Genomic DNA, 23398 nt, shown 5'->3' with positions numbered 1-23398 from the left:
ATGTTGCAGAAAAAGATACTGATCTTGGGGACAGCTGGGTGCAGGCTGGGGCTTGCCTCCCCAGGATTCTGTAGACTTGCCATAGAGGCAAGAGAACTACGGGAAAATGGGACTAGAGACTTTGGGTGTACAAAGCATTATTACACCCTCTCTGGCTCATGTTCCTCATCCACCCTCCTCCCCAATCTCACTTTTTTATGTTGGTCAGGGTATCTTGGCCCACCAGACAAAAGCTTGGAGGCAGACCTCCCTGAGCTTATCCACAAGGCCCGTACCCTGGTCATACTTAAATCCCCTGAGAGCCTCACTTTAGTTGACTTGCATAAAAATTCACTTTGCCTTAACCTCCATCTACTGATCTGTCTGTATTTTTTCTGTCCTTAGCCGCTCTCAGGCCATGTCTCTTTCTGAATATCTGGAAAGTGCATAGCTCATTAAGGATGCTCCTGTAAAAATAATTTGTTCTGTGACAAAATATTTCCACAAAACTAGAGCCCTTAAAATATCAGACACATAAGTATTCATCCAGGTGGAGTGGAGTAAACACAGCTATATTTTGCAAAAAAATTGATTCTCTGGCCAAATTAATGCATTGGCTGAAGGTAGAGTATATCAGTCTGTGCACTAACAATGATCATTTACACCAGTGCCAAGAGAATATGAAATGCTATCAAATCCAGACAGTAGCAGTAACATCCACTTTGCAGACGGGGGAAGTAACTTCCACATTTGTAAATGATGGCACTGGGGGAAGGTTCTGGAAAATCAGGCCCAAAGCATTTAAACAAATTGTTACATTACTTGAGTTGGGGAGCTCAGGGCCTTTTAAAGGCTATCCATATGTGGGGCCAAAGTCTGATTCTGTTACTCAAGTTGAATATACCTTACTCACTGTGTAATCCAAATGAAGTCAGTGAGCCAGATCCACCAGTTCCTCAGTAGCACCCATCAGTCACACAGTTGCCTTAAAGGGACGGCCGAGGATTAGCCAGTGGTGCAGACCTGACTCTTTCACACCTCCTTCCTCCAGGTATGGGACAGTTAAGGGCAAGGAGGAATTTTGGCAGAATTCCCTTATGCTGTTTTAAACTTAGCTGGGGGCCATTCCAGCCACTAGCCAGTCCAGGCTTGGGAAAGCAAAAAGGTGATTCACAAGTGAATATAAGCTTTTCACTGCTGGAAATCTACTCCACAGCACTCTTGGAGAAGTAAGGTGCTATTACACCAGAGTAAGGATGTCAGAATCTGTCTCTACGTGATCACTCAGAAAGATGTTTACAGTTGTTGAATAGTTCCTCTTCATTGTGGAATCCAATGAGCCAGATTCTTAGCTGGTGTAAAATGGCCTCAATGGAACTGTGCTGATTTACACCAGCTGATAGTCTGGCCTATACCAAATAACTGGCCTCAAGAGTATTGTGCTATCATGGTATATTGATTTAAGCATTCCAAACTATTTAATACATCATGAATCAGTCTCTGAAATATGAAATGAGTGATTTGAAGTAATACTCCTACTGATTAAAAATAGTCATTTGTCCACACTATGATATGAAGCACTACAGTTTAATACAAGAAAATACTGTAATTTACTACCACACATTTTTTTGTTTTATAATGGCTGATATGCCTACTAAAGCCTCACTAACTCTACTAATACTAACTATATTTGGTTTACCTGCGTAGCACAGTATGACGATGTGAGGGTGCAAACCAAGAGTTGTGTTTTTTTCCCTTTACAGAGAAAATTCGGCATGCTCCATTTCATAACTCTGTGAGAACAGGATTAATATTCAGCATTGCTTACAGGAACGTTTTCAGTGGATTGTCATATATGCCATTTACTAACCATTCACCTGAAGGATGTGGGTCTGATATAGCTCTTCATAGCCGTAGGCATGACAGGTGTAATTGCCCATGTGAATAGTTGTTACCTTGGTGATGTAGAGGGAATCATCTTCTCCAAAATCCTATAGGTAACCAAAGACAAGAAAGAGGCCTTATTTAGCAAATTTATTTTAAACATCACACAAAACTAGGCTATCTTTTTCAGCTTGTTTTGATAGGATCTCAGCTTGGCAACACAGCTTGACTTTTCAGTAGTAAGTTTTGGAATTTATAAATCAGCATGCGGGAGGAAATGAGTGACAATTTAAGAGTAAGGTGATGCAACTAAAGTAATTCAATTGAGTGTGAACTTTTTGCTCGGTGTTAACGAGATGCTCGATGCTTGTAAAAAGATGACAATCTCCGGCCATCTATCAGTAATTGATAGTGGAATTTAATAGCTGTCTACTAAGGTTATAGTGCAAGCTCTAACTTCTGGCTGAGTTAAAGACTGTTTGGATCTATGCTGATTGCTAACACAGTGCACCTTGACCTAGAGTCTTGATGAGAAAGAACTGAAACTATTTGTCAGTTATCTATAAAACACCTTATGTCAAAACCGAGTTAGGAGTTAAGGAGAAAAAGAGCATTTCTTTCAAAAATGTTTTGATTTTTTAAAATTGGTTATGTGCCTTTTCCCCTAGTTCTCATCTGCAGCAGCTTTACTTATATTTTCTCCATGTGTACTTTATACTTTACTTTATGTAAATGAAAGTTATTCCAGAGAATTCTCATGACTTTGTTGCTCGGTTTGGGTATCTGGGTATTTTGCCCTTGTGCTCTGCTTACCAAGTTATTGCAAGCGATCCCAAACAGGGAATAACTGGGGAATAACATACACAGTAGCTTCTTTTCTCTTCTCATTAGCATTCAGACTTCTGCTGCTCTAAAATGTTTATACTTTTATGCAAAACCCAGAAGGAAACACTTAAAAAACATAGTTAATTAGTTCAAAGAATGATTTTTCCTTAATTAGCTCAAAGCATGAAGCATGCTAAATGAAATCCTTTGCAGAATTTCACTGGAGAAGTACAGTATAATTTCATGCGATGTAATAAGAGGAATACGAAATAAATACAACCGGATAATAATAAAGAGAGATGCAAAATTATTCCACTGGTCAAAACCCAAGAACATTTGACCAAACTCCAAGTGTGGATGGAGGAAGGAAAGCCACGTATGGAATATGCAATGGGAAAATCCCTACAGGAAGTTTTATTGGTTGTGCCATCCTTTTTAAATACACCCTTTAAGAATAAAATGCAATCCATCTGGTTTCTTTGATATGATCTTGAAAACATACACAATTTAGTTATGGGGCCAAATTCTGAGTTACATGCATCAAACCCTCATCAGTGAGAATGGTGGAAATCTGTGTAGGCCAAAATGTGTGTCTTTGTTCAGGACAAATAGAAAGAGTTTCCATGGGGATGGGACAGATGTATCCAATGCTGCCCCCCATCCACATGCCTGGAGATGCTGAGGGATGCTAAGGACGTGCAGTCAGCAGACTTTACCCTGAGCAAGCTCTTTATCCAGATCTTTCCAGCCACAGTTACTGGGCAGGAGGGCTCTATCATCTCCCACTGCAGGACTGCCAACCCCAAGTGTTTCAAAAATTGAGTCAGTCCCTCCCACCTTCCTCCAATCATGAGACTGGTTTTAAAATAATGAGATTTATTTTGTCTTCTGGTTTATTTGTCTTTTTTTGTTGTCTTCTGGTTTCTGAGCCACTAAGGTTCCCTTGCTTCGGGTCATAAATTTTTTTCTCTGCAACCATGAGGGTTAGAAACTGATGTTATTACAATATGGAAGCTGTGATTCTCATTCAATCTCTTGATTCCAGCAGCTGGGGCTTAAAGAAAAACATTGCTAACGGACTCTTTTTAATCTCTGTCCCTGAACCACACCAGGCATCAATGAGGGTATACTATCAATCCAGGGCAGACCATGAGTGGGTAGAAAAGGTGGCCCTGGAGCTCTGTTAAGTTTTGTATGTTACAAGATGGAATAAGAAAGTGTCTGAAGCATGAGAGGAACTTGCCAGTGGAATTAACATGCCCCTTCATCTCAGATCATGCTCTTTGATGCCTACAAACTCACAGGTGGCAGAAATAACTGTTGTTTCTGCTAGCATGACCTTAGCACATAAACTACGATTTTGCCAATGCTCCTTTACAAAGATGTGTGTTCCCTTCAGTTTTTTGTCTGCCTATTCAAACATCTACTCAGAATTTGGCCCTAAGGGTGAAATCCAAGCCCCAGTGAAGTCAACGAGAGTTTGCCAATGACTGCCAGAATTTCACCCTAAGTTTAAAATGTATAGCCTGATCTATTGGAAATAGCTAATGGAAAGTTAGGGCCTGAACTTGCAAATGCTACTAAGCATAGTGCATTGATCATTCCCACTGAAATCAATCACTCTTCTATCATAAATCTGTATTCAGGGAAAAATGTCCATCTAACAATATAACATGCAAGATGCAACTCAGCACATTGTACTGCATGACTCCTGGAAACTTGGCCAAAACTTGCATTTATACTGAAGCAAAGATCTTAGGACACAGCTATACTAGCGTTTACAGCAGCACAGATGCACCGATGCACTTGCGCCGCTGTAAGTTCTCTAATGTAACCGCTCTAAGCCAATGGCAGAGAGCTCTCCTGCCTGCTTAACTACTCCAGCCTCCATGAGCGGCAGAAGCTATGTCATAAGAACATAAGAATGGCCATACTGGGTCAGACCAAAGGTCCATCAAGCCCAGTATCCTGTCCTCTGACAGTGGCCAATGGCAGGTGCCCCAAAGGGAATGAACAGCCAGGTTATCTAGTGATCCATGCCGTGTAACCCAATCCTAGCTTCTGGCAAACAGAGGCTAGGGACACATTCCTGCCCATCCTGGCTAATAGCCATTGATGGACCTATCTTCCATGAATCTATCTAGCTCCCTTTTGAACCCCATTATAGTATTGCATGAAAAAATACTTTCTTGTGCTTGTTTTAAACCCGCTACCTATTAATTTCATTTGGTGGCCCCTTGTCCTTGTATTATGAGGAGTAAATAACACTTCCTTATTTACTTTCTCTATACCTCTCATGATTTTATAGACCTCTATCATATCCCCCCTTAGTCGCCTCTTTTCCAAGCTGAAAAGTCCCAGTTTTATTAATCTCTCCTCATACGGAAGCCATTCTATACCCCTAATCATTTTTGTTGCCCTTTTCTGAACCTTTTCCAATTCCAATATATCTTTTTTGAGATGGGGCGACCACATCTGCACGCAGTATTCCAGGTGTGGGTGTACCATGGATTTATATAGAGGCAATATGATATTTTCTGTCTTGTTATCTATCTGTTTCTTGATGATTCCCAACTTTCTGCTTGCGTTTTTGGCTGCCGCTGCACATTGAGTGGATGATTTCAGAGAACTATCCACAATGATTCCTAGATCTCTTTCTTGAGTGGTAACAGCTAATTTAGACCCCATCATTGCAGATATATAGTTAGGATTGTGTTTTCCAATGTGCATTACTTTGAATTTATCAACATTAAATTTCATCTGCCATTTTGTTGCCCAGTCACCCAGTTTTGTGAGATCCTTTTGTAGCTCTTCGCAGTCTGCCTGGGACTTAACTATCTTGAGTAGTTTTGTATCATCTGCAAATTTTGCCACCTCACTGTTTACCCCTTTTTCCAGATCATTTATGAATATGTTAAATAGGACTGGGCCCACTACAGATCCCTGAGGGACACCACTATTTATGTCTCTCCATTCTGAAAACTGACTATTTATTCCTACCCTTTGTTTCCTATCTTTAACCAGTTACCGATGCATGAGAGAACCTTCCCTCTTATCCCATGACTGCTTAATTTGCTTACGAGCCTTTGGTGAGGGACCTTGTCAAAGGCTTTCTGAAAAACTAAATACACTATATCCACTGCATCTCCTTTGCCCGCATGCTTGTTGACCCCCTCAAAGAATTCTAGTAGATTGGTGAGGCTTGATTTCCCCTTATAAAACCCATGTTGACTATTTCCCAACAAATTATGTTCATCTATGCGTCTGACAATTTTGTTCTCTAGTTTCAACCAATTTGCCCAGTACTGAAGTGAGGCTTACTGGCCTATAGTTGCCAGGATCATCTCTGGAACCCTTTTTAAAAATTGGCATCATATTAGCTATCCTCCAGTCACTTGGTACAGAAGCTGATTTAAATGATAGGTCACAGATGACAGTTAGTAGCCCTGCAATTTCACATTTGAGTTCCTTCAGAACTCTTGGGTGAATACCATCAGGTCCTGGAGACTTATTACTGTGAAGTTTATCAATTTGTTCCAAAACCTCCTCTAATGACACCTCAATTTGGGACAGTTCCTCAGATCGGTCACCCAAAAAGAATGGCTCAGGTTTGGGAATCTCCCTCACATCCTCAACAGTGAAGACTGATAAAAATAATTAATTTAGTTTCTTCGCAATGACTTTATCGTCTTTGAGTGCTCCTTTAGTATCTCGATCGTCTAGTGGCCCCACTGGTTGTTTAGCAGGCTTTCTGCTTCTGATGTATTTAACATTTTTTTTGCTATTACTTCTGGAGTCTTTGGATAGCTGTTCTTCAAATTCTTTTTTGATCTTTCTAATTATATTTTTACACTTCATTTGCCAGAGTTTATACTCTTTTCTATTTTCCTCATTAGGATTTATCTTCCACTTTTTAAAGGATGCTTTTTTGCCTCTTACTGCTGCTTTTACTTTGTTGTTTAACCACGGTGGCTCTTTTTTGGTTCTCTTACAATGTTTTTTTATATTGGGATAAGCATTTAAGTTGAGCCTCTATTATGGTGTCTTTAAAAAGTTTCCACGCATCTTGCAGGGATTTTACTTTTGGTACTGTACCTTTTAATTTCTGTTACACAAAAATGAGGAGGTTAGTGAAGTTCCCCTTTCTGAAATTAAACGCTACAGTGTTGGGCCGCTGTGGAGTTTTCCCCGCCACAGGGATGTTAAATTTAATTATATTATGGCCACTATTACCAAGAGGTCCAGCTATGTTCACCTCTTGGACCTGATCCTGTGCTCCACTTAGGACTAAATCAAGAATTGCCTCTCCTCTTGTGGGTTCCAGGACTAGCTGTTCCAAAAGCAGTCATTTAAGGTGTCAAGAAACTTTATCTTCGCATCTCTTCCTGAGGTGATATGTACCCAGTCAATATGGAAATAGTTGAAATCCCCCATTATTATTATTATTGAGTTTTTTATTTTAATAGCCTCTCTAATCTCCCTGAGCAGTTCAGAGTCACTAACACCATCTGGTCAGGTGGTCTGTAATATAGCCCTACTGCTATATTCTTATTTTTAAAGCATGGAATTACTATCCATAGAAATTCTATAGTACAATTTAGTTCATTTAAGATTTTTACTTCATTTGATTCTACGCTTTCTTTCACATATAGTGCCAGTCCCCCACCAGTATGATCTGTTCTGTCCTTCCGATATATCTCGTACCCTGGTATTACTGTGTCCCATTGATTATCCTCATTCCACCAGGTTTCTGTGATGCCTATTATATCAATATCCTCATTTAATACTAGACACTCTAGTTCACCCATTTTATTATTTAGACTTCTAGCCTTGGTATATAAGCATTTTAAACACTTGCCATTTTTTGGCTCTTCCCTATTGCATGATGTAATTGAATGGGACTTTTTTTCATTTGAATGTTTCTCATCAGATCCTCCCTGTATTTTATCATTTTCCATCCTCTCCTCCTTATTAGGACATAGGGAATCTCCATTTATAGATCCTTCCCTAAGGGATGTCCGAATGACATGCTCCTCCGCACCTGTTAGCTTTCCCCCAGCCCTTAGTTTAAAAACTGTCTACTACCTTTTTAATTTTAAGTGCCAGCAATCCGGTTCCATTTTGGTTTAGGTGGAGCCCATCCTTCCTGTATAGGCTCCCCCTTTCCCAAAAGCTTTCCCAGTTCCTAAAAATCTAAACCCCTCCTCCCTACACCATCATCTCACCCACACATTGAGACCCTGCAGTTCTGCCTGTCTAACTGGTCCTGTGTGTGGAACTAGAAGCATTTCAGAGAATGCTACCATGGAGGTCATGGACTTCAATCTCTTACCTAGCAGCCTAAATTTGGCCTCCAGGACCTCTCTCCTATCCTTCCCCATGTCGTTGGTACCTACATGTACCACGACGATGGCTCCTCTCCAGCACTACACATAAGCCTATCTAGATGTCTCGAGAGAAGCTCTCCCACCAACATAGTGCTGTCCACACCGGCTCTTATGTTGGTGTAACTTGTGTCACTCAGGGAGCTGACTTAGTCATAAGTTATACTGATGTATGCTGTAGGATAGACATAACCTCTGGTAATCAATGTGCTGAGACTTTTTAAGGTAAAGGACAAACTCAGGCCACAGATCTAAAGGACAGAAGTAAATCCATATAAAATAGATTCAAATTCCTCCTCTGAATCTGGCAGAAAGAAGATTTGAATATACATCTGTTACCTCTCCCAAGTGAGTGCCCAAACCACCAGGCTTATGAGTCATTCTTTCTCTTTTTGGCTCAATGAATATTCATGTATTTATACAAGGTAGACCGGCTTCAACAGGAGAGACTGACAGATAGCTACCTCAAAAGAGACTATAGCCAGGTGGTTTGGGCACTTACCTGAGAAGGGGGAGATCTGAGTTCAAGTCCTTGCTCCAGAGTGGCAATTCAAACCTATGTCTCCTGAATCACAGGCAGGTATCTTAACCACTGGGGTAAAGGTTATAAGGACACACTGAAATACATACACCAAATATTTTCTGGTTTTTCAGATTGATTTTTTTCAGTTTGGCCAGCAACCATTCACTCAGCTCTAGGTGGCAACCATGTTAATAATAAAAAAAAATTGCACCAGATAAGCAAACTGCATATTATACAGAATATTTAACATTTTTGAAAGCTAATCCTAGATGCAGCTCAGATTGAGTTTCAATCAATAAAAGTAAGGTGGCTACTTTTATGGAATGATTTATATGGAGTTATAGAAAAACAAAACAATAAAATCTTTCTTTCAAGTGATGCTTCCTTATAGACATTGTTGAATAATGTTTGAAACGCTTGGTTGGTGCTCTGTAATTGTCTTTTTATGGATGATATATTTTCTCTGATGCATACAAATGTATTAGTACAAGCAAAGATCCTTCCAAAAACAAACAGATGCAAGATTATACTATTATTCCTCTCCTCTAATATATTGTTCCTCTAAAGAAAAGCTTTTTCTTAAAAGCATAGTTTTTGACTTTTAAAAGCTATTTTCTAATTCTTAATAAAGAAGTTTATCAAATATGATTGAGATAATACCATATTTTAATGTCAAACATAGAGGGATAATATTTGCAGTGTATAGGCAGTTATGCATATATAGTAAATCCCCATGACTGAAGATAAGAGCATTACTCAGGACGACCGATATCAAAACCTGGGATTATTACAGTCTCTTCCAATGATGTATATTGTCTACAGAAAGAATATTGTATTTTTGTAACATTAATGACTGTTTTTTTCCTTTTTTGCATCTTATGGTTTTCTCTGTTTTTCCCCTATGGACCAGATCAGTTAGTACATGAGGGTTTTACATTTACATATACACATTGTAACAAACTGGGAAATAGCTGTACTGTTTATGCATATGATGCATAACTCTGTGTTGGATGGGTTATTTGCTATGGAGTTAGACCAAAAGGGCTTGTTAAAAGAACAGAGGAAGAAAGATTAAAATAATGGCCTCGATAACGAGCATGCCAACAAACACTCTAACCCAATAGCCGGCTTACAGCCATGAAGAGGTGACTCCTAAACCCCACACCTGGTGACTACAGCATTTTGCCAAGGCTGAGAAAAGAGACATCAAGGGAAATACGCCATTACAGGACCCCAGGCCTAGAGAAGCGAAGGCGTTTGGGTGAGCTAAGAAAGGCTGCCCAGGGACTGTCAGTAAGGGCTAGGGTGACCACCCATCCTGAATTGGGCGGGACAGTCCTGAAATGCAGAGTTCAAGTCCCAGTCCCGAGTGAATGACTCCAGATTTCCTGTGGTGCCTCCCCACACCTGCCTGAGGCTCTTCCTGTTGTGTGTGTGTGTGGGGGGGGGGCAAGGTGGGTCTTATTCCCCCCTACCGTGCCACAAAGCCTCTCCCCCTGGGGCCCCACCCCTACTCAGGCCAGAAGCCAAAGCTGGGCAGTACTAAGAGCCACTAAGGGAACGCGGGCTGCTGTGGGGAGCCCTGGATGGTGTGCCCTGGGGGGGGGGGGACACAGATCAGGGGCTGCTCTTGGGGGCCTCCCAACCTCCTGCCTAGGACAGGTGGAGGGTCCAGGGCTCTGCACAGAGGGACAGGGTCTCTGGGTGGCTCTTACCACAGCCTGGCTCTGGGAATGGCCAGGGAGTGGGACCTTAGGGGGAAGAGAAGGCGCAGGGACAAAGCCTCAGGGGGAGGAGGAGGGGGTTGGGCGCTCTAGGGGAAAGAGAAGCGAGGAGGCAGGGGGAGTCTTGCATGTGTCCTGCTTTTGCCTTTCGAAAAGGTGGTCACTTTAGTTGAGAGCACGCAGCTCACAAGGCAACACACAGACAGAGAACATGCTGCGAGCAGGACAGGCTGCTTCTCCCAGCCAGACATGGAGGTTGGCTGACCTGAGGGGAACTTATAGAAGCTGTTAGGAAAGATTAAAGTGTAACTAAGGCCCATGTATATAGACCTCTTATTGTTTTTACCCTTTGTACCTTTTGGGAGAATGCATAAATAATGCATTGCTTTGAAAAGCACTAAGTCACTTTAATCAGCTCACAGGTCCCCAGAGTGAAAGGTCTTACAGGGGCCTAACACAGGTGGGCCTGTTGTGTTAACATGGTTGAGAAACAGAGGACTGCTTCCCAGAGAGGCAGTCTAAGAGTGTCTGGACTGCATTGTTCCAGCAGTGAGGTTCAGGAAGCCAAGCACCTAAGGGGATCTAAGGTGCCATTTGCTCTAGAACTGTGATAGGCATATGCATGCATGCACCCACCCACCCTATCTCAGAAGAACATTATGTAGGTTGAAAAGTCAAGCACTGAAAGTTAGGTAATGCCAGAATTAAGGTTGCCTTTGTATGTGGTACAATCTAATAATCTCATTACAAAACAACTGTTAAATGTTTTAGTAAAAAACCTTGTTTTTCAGCAGGCTCATGACTGATAAGTTCAAGCAGTGACAGATGGCAAACTGTCTTATTCTACAGCTTGTATCACTTTTTCCCTCTTTGAAATAAAAACCGCTGTACTTCCTCGTGAGTATCATTTACATTTTGCAGTTACCCTTCAAAAAAAAAAAAGGGATTGATAATTCACTCTCTGGATACATTCAAACATTGCAAAAATTAAAAGCCAGTGTTTTAAATTGTTCAGAGCCTGTATGATATTTAGCAATCTTAAAGTCATTATCATACACAGTCAATTTTAAAACAAAACTACTGTAGACAAATGACACGTCTTTTCTGCATTCCATTTCCCTTCCATCTGTACTGATTACCAAGGTACGGGTCTTGATAAACAAAAGATTTTGCATGTTTATTTATCCTACTCCTCCTTCCCAATACATTCATTGACATCACTATCTGCTAAGGCTCTGAGACACCGCACTCAGAGATGTGTACAATTTTGTTTGTAAATCCAGCTCACATTTTGCCCAGTGGTGGATTAACAAATTTGCCACCCCTAGGCCCTCAAAAAATTGCCGCCCTCTCCACCCCCCGCGCCAGTTCACCTCCGCTCCCCTGCAGCAAGCCTGGGAGCGAGTGGGGAGAAGGGGAGTTGCGGCGCTCGGGGGATGGCGAGCTCGGGGGATGGCTCAGCAGTGATGAGCTGGGGCGGGGAGCAGATCCCGCCCCCGGGTTACTCCCCGCACCCACGGGCCCCAGCCCACCTCTGCTCCGCCTCCTCCGAGCGCACCACTATTCGCTTCTCCCTCCTTCCCAGCGCTTTCGCGCGGTAAGCCTAGGAGGGAGTTTGAAGGAGGGAAGCGCAGCACCTCTGGGAGAGGAGGCGGGCCAGGGATTTGGGGAAGGGGCAGAGTTGGGGAGGGGTCATGAGCAAATTTGCCGCCCCTGCAAATTTGCTGCCCTAGGCCTAGGCCTTGTTGGTCTAGGCGATAATATCCCACTGATTTTGCCTCAGGTGAAACAATTTCATTCACTATCCAATATGTGATTGTAATGTCACGAGTCCTGTACTGCTACATAAGTGAATGAAGCTGAGAGAAAGGGAATGAGTAGCAAACGTTGACTTATTGGGTTCAATCCCCAGTGTGACCCAGCTTTCTGCTTGTGCACCCAAGAGCAGGTGGAAGGTTCAAAGGAGGCATTGATGTTTTTCTGGCTTCTAGTCCTGGAGGGCAGTTTGGCCCACAGTGCATATTAGAATAGGCTCACGGCTACTAAACGTGTGTGTACCTGACACTGAGGTGGGAGGACTAGCTGGCATAGAACTAGCTACACCAACTCTGTGTCACCTAAGAAAGCTTGTACAATACACAAGGGGCAGTGCCCAGCTGCCCTTCTAGGGCAGGTTTGCGGTCCCTTTGCCCTGCCAGAGTGATGCAAAGGGCAATTAGCATATGCTAAAATCTTGTGTGTTTTATAGAATGATTTGTAATTGTTTAAGCAAAAATAAAAGAAGAAAAAAGGAAAAACTACAGCTCGGTGCCATGAGTGAAAGTATTCTTTCTGCACAGGGGGCTAAGGGCCAGCGTCAGCTAATTTTTAATTTTTAAAGATAAACTTGTGCAATCCCATGTGTCTACTTTGCTGAACAAATACTCTAAGTACCGACAAACTATAAGCAGGTAGAAGCTAACAGCTAATCTGCCTGCACATTCATAATATCATCACGTGCAAATAAAATATTTGACCGTATTTTGAAAACCAGACTACAGTGTACTAGTCACAACTAGTCCCAGTGTACTAGTGACAACCATTAAACACTCTCAATCAGGCAGTGTAGCATTTGGCCAGAAGACAGCAACACATACTTAAGCAGGTCTGACCTGGCATCCAACAGAGGTTTGTGGTAGTCTCTTTCACACACATACAAGTGGTAGTCTTTCTCTCCCTCACACACATACATATTGTGTGAACAGACCAAAAATGTACATCAGGTACTATTATAATTATTTATTGAACAGTATTAGCGTTCCAGGTTCTGAACAAAGCAAACACAAACTCCTGGTTCTTTCACCCAGGTCTCTCTTTTTGAGACATATCACTAATTTAATCGCAGCTGCCTCAGTTCCACATACATTTGGTGTCCCCTTGCTTTTATTACTGAAAATTATTTACATCAGAAATAAAGAATCCCACAGCTGTGGTTACTGAGTTATTTACACTAAAGGAATGAATCCCACAGCACTTTTCAGATTATCCTGCATGAATAATCATAGTAACGTACAGCTGGAAGGGAGCTTGAGAAGTCATGAAGTCCGACCTTTGCACTGAGGCAGAGCCAAGTAAACCTAGAGTAGACCATCCTTGACAGGTGTTTGTCCAACCTGTTCTTAAAAACCTCCAGAAACGGGGATTCCACAACCTCCCTTGGAAGCCTATTCCACGGCTTAATTACCCATAGAGTTAGAATTTTTTTCCGAATACCTAATTTAAATCTCCCTGGCTGCAGATTAAGCCTTTTGTCCTTCATAATCTTTGTATGGCCTTCATTTGGGATCCTTCTCACACACTGCACCACTAGATGTGGGCTTTGGCAGGATGAGAGGTATGCCTTTACCAAACTATTCCATCACAGCCTTTAGGCATACCATATTGTGGTCTAACCTCACAGCGGAGAAGAATTTTATGCACATCTTTCTTTAGTGGGTTGTTGCTGAAATACTTAATGGGAAAACTGTATTAAAGATGGACTTGAATGCGGTATGGGTGATCACTTGCACATATTTAGTTCTTTCCTCTGTCACTAACTCTTAGCAAAAGGAACCACTGTGATTCTCCTTTTAAAAAGGGTGGGAATGGATGATGGGCCTCACACTGGGGATATGCACTGTGTGGGCCACTGCCCTGCCCAAACTTCCTGTGTGAAAGGGGCAGGTGTGGTGGGCACTTTTAGTGGAATAGAAGGCTACTTTAGCATTTGGAATGGCTCAGAGGGAGCATCCTTCTGCCTCCCTCCTATGTATTTGACCAAAGCCTGGCCTGGAGCTAGATGTTAGGCCAAGGTAACAAGGACGCAGAGGGAACTTCAAGTTACAAATGCAGTTATGGCTTTGAATTTTGAACACCCTCAAGTTTAGTCTTTGTTGGTTTGGCCGATTGCAAAGATTTGTACACCTTCCCTCAGGGTTTGACTTTTTAAATCAACCCAAACTTCAGAGATCAGATCTGAGGGTTTGGTTTGAGCCCAACTCTATTTATAATATTTACATCTGAAAACATCTGGATCATATAAAAATGCTTCTGCTTGCTGCCTTGCATACCTAGTGAAAACGTGGTGTGCCCCACATCCCTCCCATTGTGCTGACCCAGAGTCTGAAATCCTTCTCATCCTTGATTTTAACTAACATCAGCTTTCCACCGCTGATAAACACCTGTCTAAAGGGTGACAGAAGAGGCCCTGTGGATTTCTAATTTGATAATGATAAAGAGCTACCAATGCCAGTAATTACCAGCAGCTGTCAAAGGGTTGATCCCAAGACCTAGCAACACATACAACCTCAGCTAATGATATTCTTGTCATTTTAGTCCATCAGAACTTATATGATATGAAACATCCCATATAAAAGCAAGAACAAAGCATCACCATTTGAGCTGTTAAATGCATTTCATAGACCAAATGGGACATGATCTCCTGTCCACTGTCTCTCTGAAATCGAGTTTTTTCAAACCAACTGATTACAGCGTATCAGGGCTGATTTTATGCCTCGCTATGCAATGTATTTCACTCTAAAGGTAAAGAAACAATGCCAGTATTTATTGATGACCACACTGTGATTAAAATTTGGTTAATTCTTTTTTTTTGTATTCTGAAAATCTTGCTTGATCCTCAGAGTCCCAGAAATAGCCATCTGATAATGTTTAAAACAAAATGTACCCAGGCATTTAATGAGATTATAATTACAATGCAAACTCTACAACGTCTATCACTTTGAAAATAATTTCTCCACACCAACCAAACGTGTCTCATCTTTTTTACAATAGATTCATGAGTGATTCATATGAAAACTAAATTAATCATGGACTCTTAAATCACTTTCTTTCGCCCTTTTAATAATTCATTTCCAGAGGCAAGCTGAGAACTTATGCTTCATTAGAATTATTTGTTCTTGGGTTTAAACATGCTTATTGTGACAGATATGGCAATTTCCTAAAATATCATTGAGAGATCTTACTATATTAACTTTATGTATCATTGTGAGCCAGGGACTGAATGTAATTCCATGGGGGAGGGTGACCACAGCCCTCCAGGGACTAAGAACACTGAGGGATGATTAGGCAAATTCACTCTGGTTGTAACATCTCCAGAGAGGTATCACTACGCAGAGAGGCTCATAGACAAACACTTGTCAGGGACAGTGTGATCCAGCAAATGGACAGAACCCTCTGTTCCAGGCAGCTGGGGGGTAATCCTTCCAGAAGGGTTGGAAAGACTGATACCTACCAGAGCCTGAGGTTGGATTTGGCCGGGGTGATCTGATAAGCTTATTAGCATTCATATGGTTTCTTTTCTTATTTTTAATATGTTTTCTCTGTCATGCTTTAACCCTAAGAATAAATATGCTTGCTTAGAAACAGCTGTGTGGTAACTCATAACTGCTGGCAATTACATTGTTCATAGCCTTTGAAGAGTAAGCAAAGTGCAGACGCAGGCCTGTTAGGCAGTCTGGCTTGCCAGGAATAAGACAGGGGACTGTGCAGCCTTGAAAAAACCCGTGCAGGAGGGAGAGACACATGGGTCTCTACCCGAGAGAGGAGCTAGGAGCCTAGAATGGGCGCCCTTGGTGGACCACGGAGCGGGAATACAGGTGCACTTGCCCTGAACTGTGACACTTATCATTTCAATAATTTAAATGGGGTTAAATTCAGCCTTTAACAAATGCAAAGGCAGCCTCATGGAGAGTTTAGTTTTTCTTTTTCTATTATTGTACTAAAAAGTATTTAGCACAACATAAGAGTCTGCTGGTTGGCCCACAGGACATTTTTTTCTGTTAGGAACATATGGAAAGGGGGCATTTTCTGGAGCTTCTTTATTATATTGTAGATAATAACCGACTTCTGCATGCTCCCTGAATTTCATACATATTCAAAGTCAGTATTATAATAATAATCATGGAGCAGACTTGCTGATGAGTTACCTCAGAAGGAAGGTGTTACCATATCAATAGTCTTAAGATGTTGTAATGCCTCGCGGCAGAGGGCAGGCGAAGGGGCGTTCCAGAGCAGAAGTCAAGTGTGAGCAAGTGGTCAGGTAGCTGGCAGGTCAATCCGTATCAGAGGCAGTCTGGGACAATGGTCAGAATTCTCACAGGGGTCAGTAGCCGGAAGATCCAATCCAAGAGGCGCAGTCAATGGCTGGGGGAGGTGAGGTCGGGCAAGCCAGCAAGTCAGCAGGGTAAGGCAGTCTAGGCAGCAACCAGCAGGCACTGGTCTGTTGCTTGGACAGCTTCCTTTTCCTGTTAGGGCCTTTATATAATCCAGACCCCCAGTGACAGTGCTGCCTATCCGTCCATCAGGGGCCTGAGGTGTGGCTGCTGGGGACCTGTAAACCTTTAGCACCAAGGCTGTTGGTGAGGGGCAGCGGTTCAGTGCAGCTCCATGACACAGTGACTAAGGATGCCGCCAAAGGACTGGATTCAATGCTGGGGTCCTGACATGCTTTTAATAGTTCACTATACTAGGAACTCCAGAAGAAAGCAAATGACCAGTCCCAGGTGATGCACTTGGCCAGTTGTGCAATGGTATATCATGGGAGAAGATTTCTTTGTGACTCCAATCAATAATCATCTTATACTCTGAACCATAAGAATTGACAGTCCTTGACATTTTTATTCAAGCTACTGTAACTATCTTGGTTCATTTGTGTGTGAAATCATTGAAGTCCAATGATCTCAATGAGTCAAGATTTCAACCTAAGATCGAATCAATTTTTTAATCTTAATATCCTATTTGTCTCAATACCTTGCAGCAGTGAGTTTTTTCAGTTAATTTCTTTCTCCCTTTTAATTTTAGGAGATCTCTGTTTTGTTCATCATTCTGCTTCTCTGGTATGTTGTGAAACTTTAATATGTAATGTTTTCAGGTTAATTCAGATTCTCACATGGAATGTGCTGTAAAAAACAAATGTGTATGCATATTTGTATACTTACCTGTTTTTACACACACACACACACACACACACACACACACACACACACACACACACACACACACACACCAGTGTGTATCTGATCCATCTATAGAGGGATTACATCTGACATTCCAAATTTCTCAGATGCTTCACACACTTGCCATCTGTTTTTTAAATAAACGACAAGCGTAATATTATCTTCTTCCTCCCAAAATGTGGATTTTTTCTGCCCAAAATTACATAGATTTGATGTTAAGGACAGGCAATATCCTGTCATTCAATCCTGAAGGTTTAAAGTCTGATATATTGTGACTCTTCTTGGCGAAAAATGTGAGCGTTCCAGATTTAGCAGCTAGTATCATATATCCCACTGGAAAGTGGCACTCTTCCCATTTCAATAGCATAAAGCTCTTGGGTGAAATCCTGGCCCTATTAAAGTCAATGTCAAACTCCAATTAAATTCAATAGGGCCAGATTTTCACCCCTTGTTTCTAGTCCAGACAGGTCATGACAACAGAACCTTCTACATATTCTATCCCCCTTCTTTATCTACCGTCTGCCTACCTAATCTGAGGCCTGGTCTACACTAGGACTTTAATTCGAATTTATCAGCGTTAATTCGAACTAACCGCTCAACCGTCCACACCAGGAAGCCATTTAATTCGAACTAGAGGGCTCTTTAGTTCGAATTTGGTACTCCACCCCGGCAGGTGGAGTAACGCTAAATTCGCACTTGCTAGCTCGAATTAGGCTTGGTGTGGATGCTAATCGAACTTAGCAGCTCCGGGAGCTATCCCACAGTTCACCACTCTGTTGACGCTCTGGACAGCATTCCGAGCTTGGATTCTCTGGCCAGCCACACAGGAAATGACCCGCGAAAATTTGAATTCATTTTCCTGTCTGGGCGGTTTGAATCTGACGTTCTGGTTGCACATCGGGGCGAGCTCCGCAGCACCTGCAACGATGCAGAGCTCTCCAGCAGAGGAGTCCGGGCAATCCCAGAATAGAAAGAGGTCCCCAGCATGGAGTGACCGGGAAGTCCAGGATCTGATCGCTGTGTGGGGCGAGGAGTCTGTGCTCTCGGAGCTGCGCTCCAACAAGCGGAACGCGAAGACCTTCGAGAAGTTCTCTAAAGCCATGAAAGACAAAGGATACAGCCGGGATGCGATGCAGTGCCGCGTGAAAGTGAAGGACCTAAGACAAGGGTATCAAAAGTCAGAGCGGCAAAGCGGACGCTCAAGCCCAGCCCCAGACATGCCGCTTCTACGAGGCACTGCATGCCATTCTAGGTGGGTCTGCCACCAGTGCCCCACCAGTGACGGTGGACTCCGAGGACGGAATAGTGTACCGGGACAGTTCCCCCTCCCTGTTCGCCGATGGGGAAGATGAGGAAGGGTCTTTAGAGGACGGCGCAGGCGACATCGAACCCACTCCCGCTTTCCCTGACAGCCAGGATCTCTTCATCACCCTCACAGAGATCCCCTACCAACCGTCCCCGCCCGTTAACCAGGACTCGGAATCAGGGGAAGGATCAGGCGGTAAGTGCTACAAACAGGGAAACATTTATTTTTTTAAGAAACAGGGATTTATATAAAAAATAGAAATACTATATAAACATTTTTAAATATGAAACTAAACAAACAGCAGGTCTACACAAACAGCAATGGAGCAATAGTCCTCTGGGGATATTTCAAAAAAGCTCTCAGAGAGCAGCTGGAAAAGCCTCAGCAAGAGGTTTCTTGGGAGAGGTGCTTTATTGGGTGCTCCGTTGAAGCACACTCTTCCGCGCCATGCCATCCTCAGGTAGAGGGGGACCATCGCCTCTACGAGCATGGCAGCGTAGGGTCCTGGTCTGTGCAAGGCTTCTATTAACATCCGCTCTCTCTGTGTGCGCCTGACACGCCTCAGGGTGATGTCGTTGTGGAAGTGCTGCATCTAATTAGTGGAATTAGTGTACTGTTACTATTGTGCATGGTAGACTTTTACTTTGCATAAGAATGACCCTCGTTAACAGAGTTTTACTTTGCTTAAGAATGACCCTCTCTTAACAGAGTTTTACTTTGCATTAGAATGACCCTCTCTTAACAGCCACGTGTTGCATGCCTCAGAGGAAAAGCATACAGGTGTCTTTCGCGGTCACTGGCGGGAGATGCCGCATAACGCTCATCTTTTCTGCTTTGCACATTGCCTCCAGCAGGAGAGCACAGCTAAGCACTATCTGATAAGCAGTCTGTACTGTAAGGCTTACCAGGACTTTGTGCAAGAGGGATGCAGCTGTCTCTCCTCGCTTGTGCGCTATCCAGTGCAATCGCGCGCCAATGAGAGCGTATTCCGAAATCTCGGACTAGTTCCGAGATCTCCTGAGACTTGGTTCCCTGTTTGGTCTTCTTAACTGAAAATGACTAGACTGTGTTTACTGTTGGCAAACATGTATTTGTTCAAGGAAATCACCTACTTTTTCGCATCACACAGCTTGGCTCCTTCACGGACTGCCCCGCCATCCCCTGCAGAGGCTGGCTCAGATTAGGCGCCGAAAGAAAAAGACAAGGGACGACATGTTCCAGGAACTGATGGCCAGCTCCAGAGCGGAGGCGGCAGAGCAGAGACAGTCGAGGGAGAGCCTGTGTCAGCAGCATCGCACACACCTGGAACGGGAGGATAGGTGGCGGCAGGAAGACCAGCAGGCGACTCAACGCTGCTTGGTCTAATGAGGGAGCAAACGGACACGCTCCGGCGCCTTGTAGATGTTCTGCAAGACCACAGGCAGGAGGAGAGAGCCCCCCTGCAGTGCATCTGCAACCGCCCTCCAACGCCAAGAAGTCCTGTCCCCCCCTCACCCAAAGTGACAAGAAGGAGGGGCGGTAGGGGCCGTGAGAACTGTCACTGCACCGCAGCAGAGCGCTAATGTACAAGACACCTCTCGCGCTGTAAATTTGTAGAAGTTCTTCCCTTACAGGATCACCCAGTCCCAAATCCAAGTTTCAACCCCCCACTGTGTATAACATTATTAAAAGCGGTTTGCTGTTACTCTCTGTTTCCGTCACGTTTCTCGTGTCAGAAGACTTTGTGGGGGGGGGGGATTTTTAATTACAGTGCATAGCCCACATTACCAGGGTACAGACTTGGGGGCAGGGTCAACTGCAGGGCACACACAGACTGCAGTCACTAGGCACCAGGGACAGTCTGTGTGGTGTATGCTGCCCCGGGTCTTTCCTTGATGTGTAGGGTCCTGGTGCCTGACATCCCCGAATGTAAAGGCAGGCTTCCCTTCACATGCATTTGGACCGTAGTCACGATCCTCCCCGGTGCCCCGAGCCCCAAAAAGAGACCTCATCCAGGGGCAGATACTCACCCTTCCCCCACACCCCTCACCCCTTCCAACGCCCAAACCCACAGCCGTCATGGTAACCCCTATCCAAGGACGGCACCCCTCGCCCCTTCCTGCAAACCCACCCATCAGTGCACACCTTAACCAGCACAGAATGCTTCCATGTTTCAACGAAGAAACAGAAATGCAAAGTCAACGAAAGATTTATTATTAATTACTAAAACATGTCCTTAGTTTTAAAACGTCCTTGGGAAGTGGGGAAAACTTGGTTTATGATCAGGCTCTCTTAAAATCAAGTGGACAGTCACAGGTTACCCTGCTCTGCGAGGAAACTCGCTTTCAAAGCCTCCCTGATGCATATCGCTTCCCGCTGGGATATTCTCTCAGCACGGGTGTCTGGCTGATCATAAACAGCAGCCAGGCGATTTGCCTCAACCTCCCAAGCGGCCAAAAGGTCTCGCCCTTGCTCTCACAGAGATTGTGGAGCACACAGCAAGCAGCAATAACTACGGGATATTCTTTTCGCTGATGTCCGAGCGAGTCAGTAAGGTCCGCCATCTCCCTTGAGACGTCCGAAAGCACACTCCACCACCATTCTGCACTTGCTCAGCCGGTAGTTGAAGAGTTCCTTTTCAGTGTCCAAGGCGCCTGTATAGGGCTTCATGAGCCAGGGCATTAGCGGGTAGGCCGGGTCCCGAGGATCACTGTAGGCATCTGCACATCCCCAACCGTTATTTTGTGGTCCGGGAAGAAAGTGCCTGCCTGGAGGCGTCTAAACAGACCAGAGTTCCTGAACACACGCGCGTCATGAACCTTGCCCGCCCACCCGACGTTGATGTTGGTAAAACGTCCCCTATGGTCCACCACAGCTTGCAGCACCATTGAAAAGTAGCCTTTCGGTTAATGTACTCGCTGGCCTGGTGGGCTGGTGCCAGGATAGGGATGTGAGTCCCATCTATAGCCCCACCGCAGTTTGGGAATCCCATCGCGCGAAGCCATCTATGATGACCTGGACATTTCCGACAGTCACTACCTTTGAGAGCAGTTGCTCAACGATTGCGTGGGCTACTTGAATGACAGCAATCCCCACGGTAGATTTGCCCACGCCAAAGTGGTTCGCTACTGACCGGTAGCTGTCTGGCGTGGCAAGTTTCCAGAGGGCTATGGCCACTCGCTTCTGCACAGTCAGGGCTGCTCGCATCCTTGTGTCCTGGCGCTTCAGGGCAGGGGACAGCAAGTCACACAGTTCAAGGAAAGTGTCCTTACGCATCCTGAAGTTTCGCAGCCACTCTGTGTCATCCCAGACCTGCAGCACTATGCGGTCCCACCAGTCTGTGCTTGTTTCCCGGGCCCAGAATCGCCGTTCCACACCATGAACTTGACCCATTGCCACCATGATCTCCACTGCCCGGCGTACCCTGCTTTCTGAGAGGTCTGCGCCACTCTCCTCACCGTGCTGCGGAGCCTCCTCGCCCGGTTTCTCAGCATCTGACTGTGGAAGAGGTGGACGATAACGTGCGAGGAGTTGACAACGGCCATAAGTGCAGCGATGATCGCAGCGGGCTCCATGCTCGCAGTGCTGTGGCGTCCGCGCTGTAACCGACCAGAGAAGGGCGCGAACAGATTTCCCGCCGGCGCTTTCAAGGAAGAGAGGGAGGGCGGGATTGACGGTTCAATGACGACACATTTTTCCCCCCAGCATGCATTGGGGGGAAATCCCACAATTCCAATGGGCAGCGGGGAGTGCGGGAACTGTGGGATAGCTTCCCACAGTGCACCGCTTCCAAAGTCGAAGCTGGCCCCGTGAATGTGGACTCAGAAGTTCGAATTTGTGTATTTAGTATGGATACACAAATTCGACTTATTAAGGTCGAATCCACAAATTCGACTTAAGTAGATTCGAAATAGTCCTGTAGTGTAGACAAGCCCTAAGTGTCCACATAGCTCTATGTATTTCTAAAATGCTTATTAGTGATTTATTGTAACCTATATTTTATTACTTTGTTTGTACTAACACACTGAGATATTTTCTCTGTAATGAATACTGGGATAATTATTTAAAACTGTGTATACAGAAAAGTCTCATGAAGAAGGGAGGGAAGAGCAATCCTAATTCACTACAAAGTCTCTGCCAACACATTCTACTCCCTGGTTGCTCCTTTTGGGAATTACAATCAAATTATTAACATCTAGATTGTAGGGTTTGGAACAAACAAGGTATTGCTCTTATTTCCTGTAATCAGACAGTTCCTAATAATAGTTGTGATGGGAGGACTATGGATGGCAAGTGTTCAGGGATAGCAGCAGGAAAAAAGATTTAACATCTGCCCACTAGCGCATTTGAAAAAAGAAAAGAGAAAAATTTATGTCTCCTGAATAATATAAACAGTTCAGACCTCCTGGAATTGTGATGTTTCAGACTATGCAGAGATAAACCTGCATCAAGTTTACCTTGTCTCAAAGATATATATTTGTTTGCCTAATGTAGTCTGGAAAAAGAACGTTACTGCTGCACAACATATTCAAACAACGTGACTCACTACCTAAAAGTGCAAACCCCACAGATTCTGTTAGCTGAAATCTTTAATTCAAATTGGTATTTGCTCTCCTTGTCTACACTAGACATTGTGAACTTTAGTCTAACATTTTATATAGACATGTACACACACCTCCCTGCCTCCCCAGCTTTGGAACTCCACAAAGGACTCCCCACTGAGTTGACTCCAAGTTGCTCCTCATGGCGATGGCAGAGTTTGCCTCTTCTCCTAAGGAACAAACTTTCTGTTCACCTTCCAG

General features: G+C 43.9%; 1 protein-coding gene across 2 annotated transcripts in view; it reads right to left on the bottom strand.

Moving 5' to 3' along the window:
* FSTL4 (follistatin like 4) overlaps nucleotides 1–23398 on the bottom strand; it is an 817110-nt gene that overhangs the window by 39001 nt on the left and 754711 nt on the right. For both annotated transcript variants that reach the window (XM_039485151.1, XM_039485152.1), the window contains one exon: nucleotides 1850–1970. In XM_039485151.1, coding sequence (XP_039341085.1) covers nucleotides 1850–1970 — 121 coding nt within the window. The remainder of the gene's footprint in view (nucleotides 1–1849; nucleotides 1971–23398) is intronic.

Source organism: Mauremys reevesii, linkage group 8 (genome assembly GCF_016161935.1).
Source record: "Mauremys reevesii isolate NIE-2019 linkage group 8, ASM1616193v1, whole genome shotgun sequence".
Classification (NCBI taxonomy): domain Eukaryota; kingdom Metazoa; phylum Chordata; order Testudines; family Geoemydidae; genus Mauremys; species Mauremys reevesii.
This window is presented reverse-complemented; position numbering and strand designations above follow the sequence as displayed.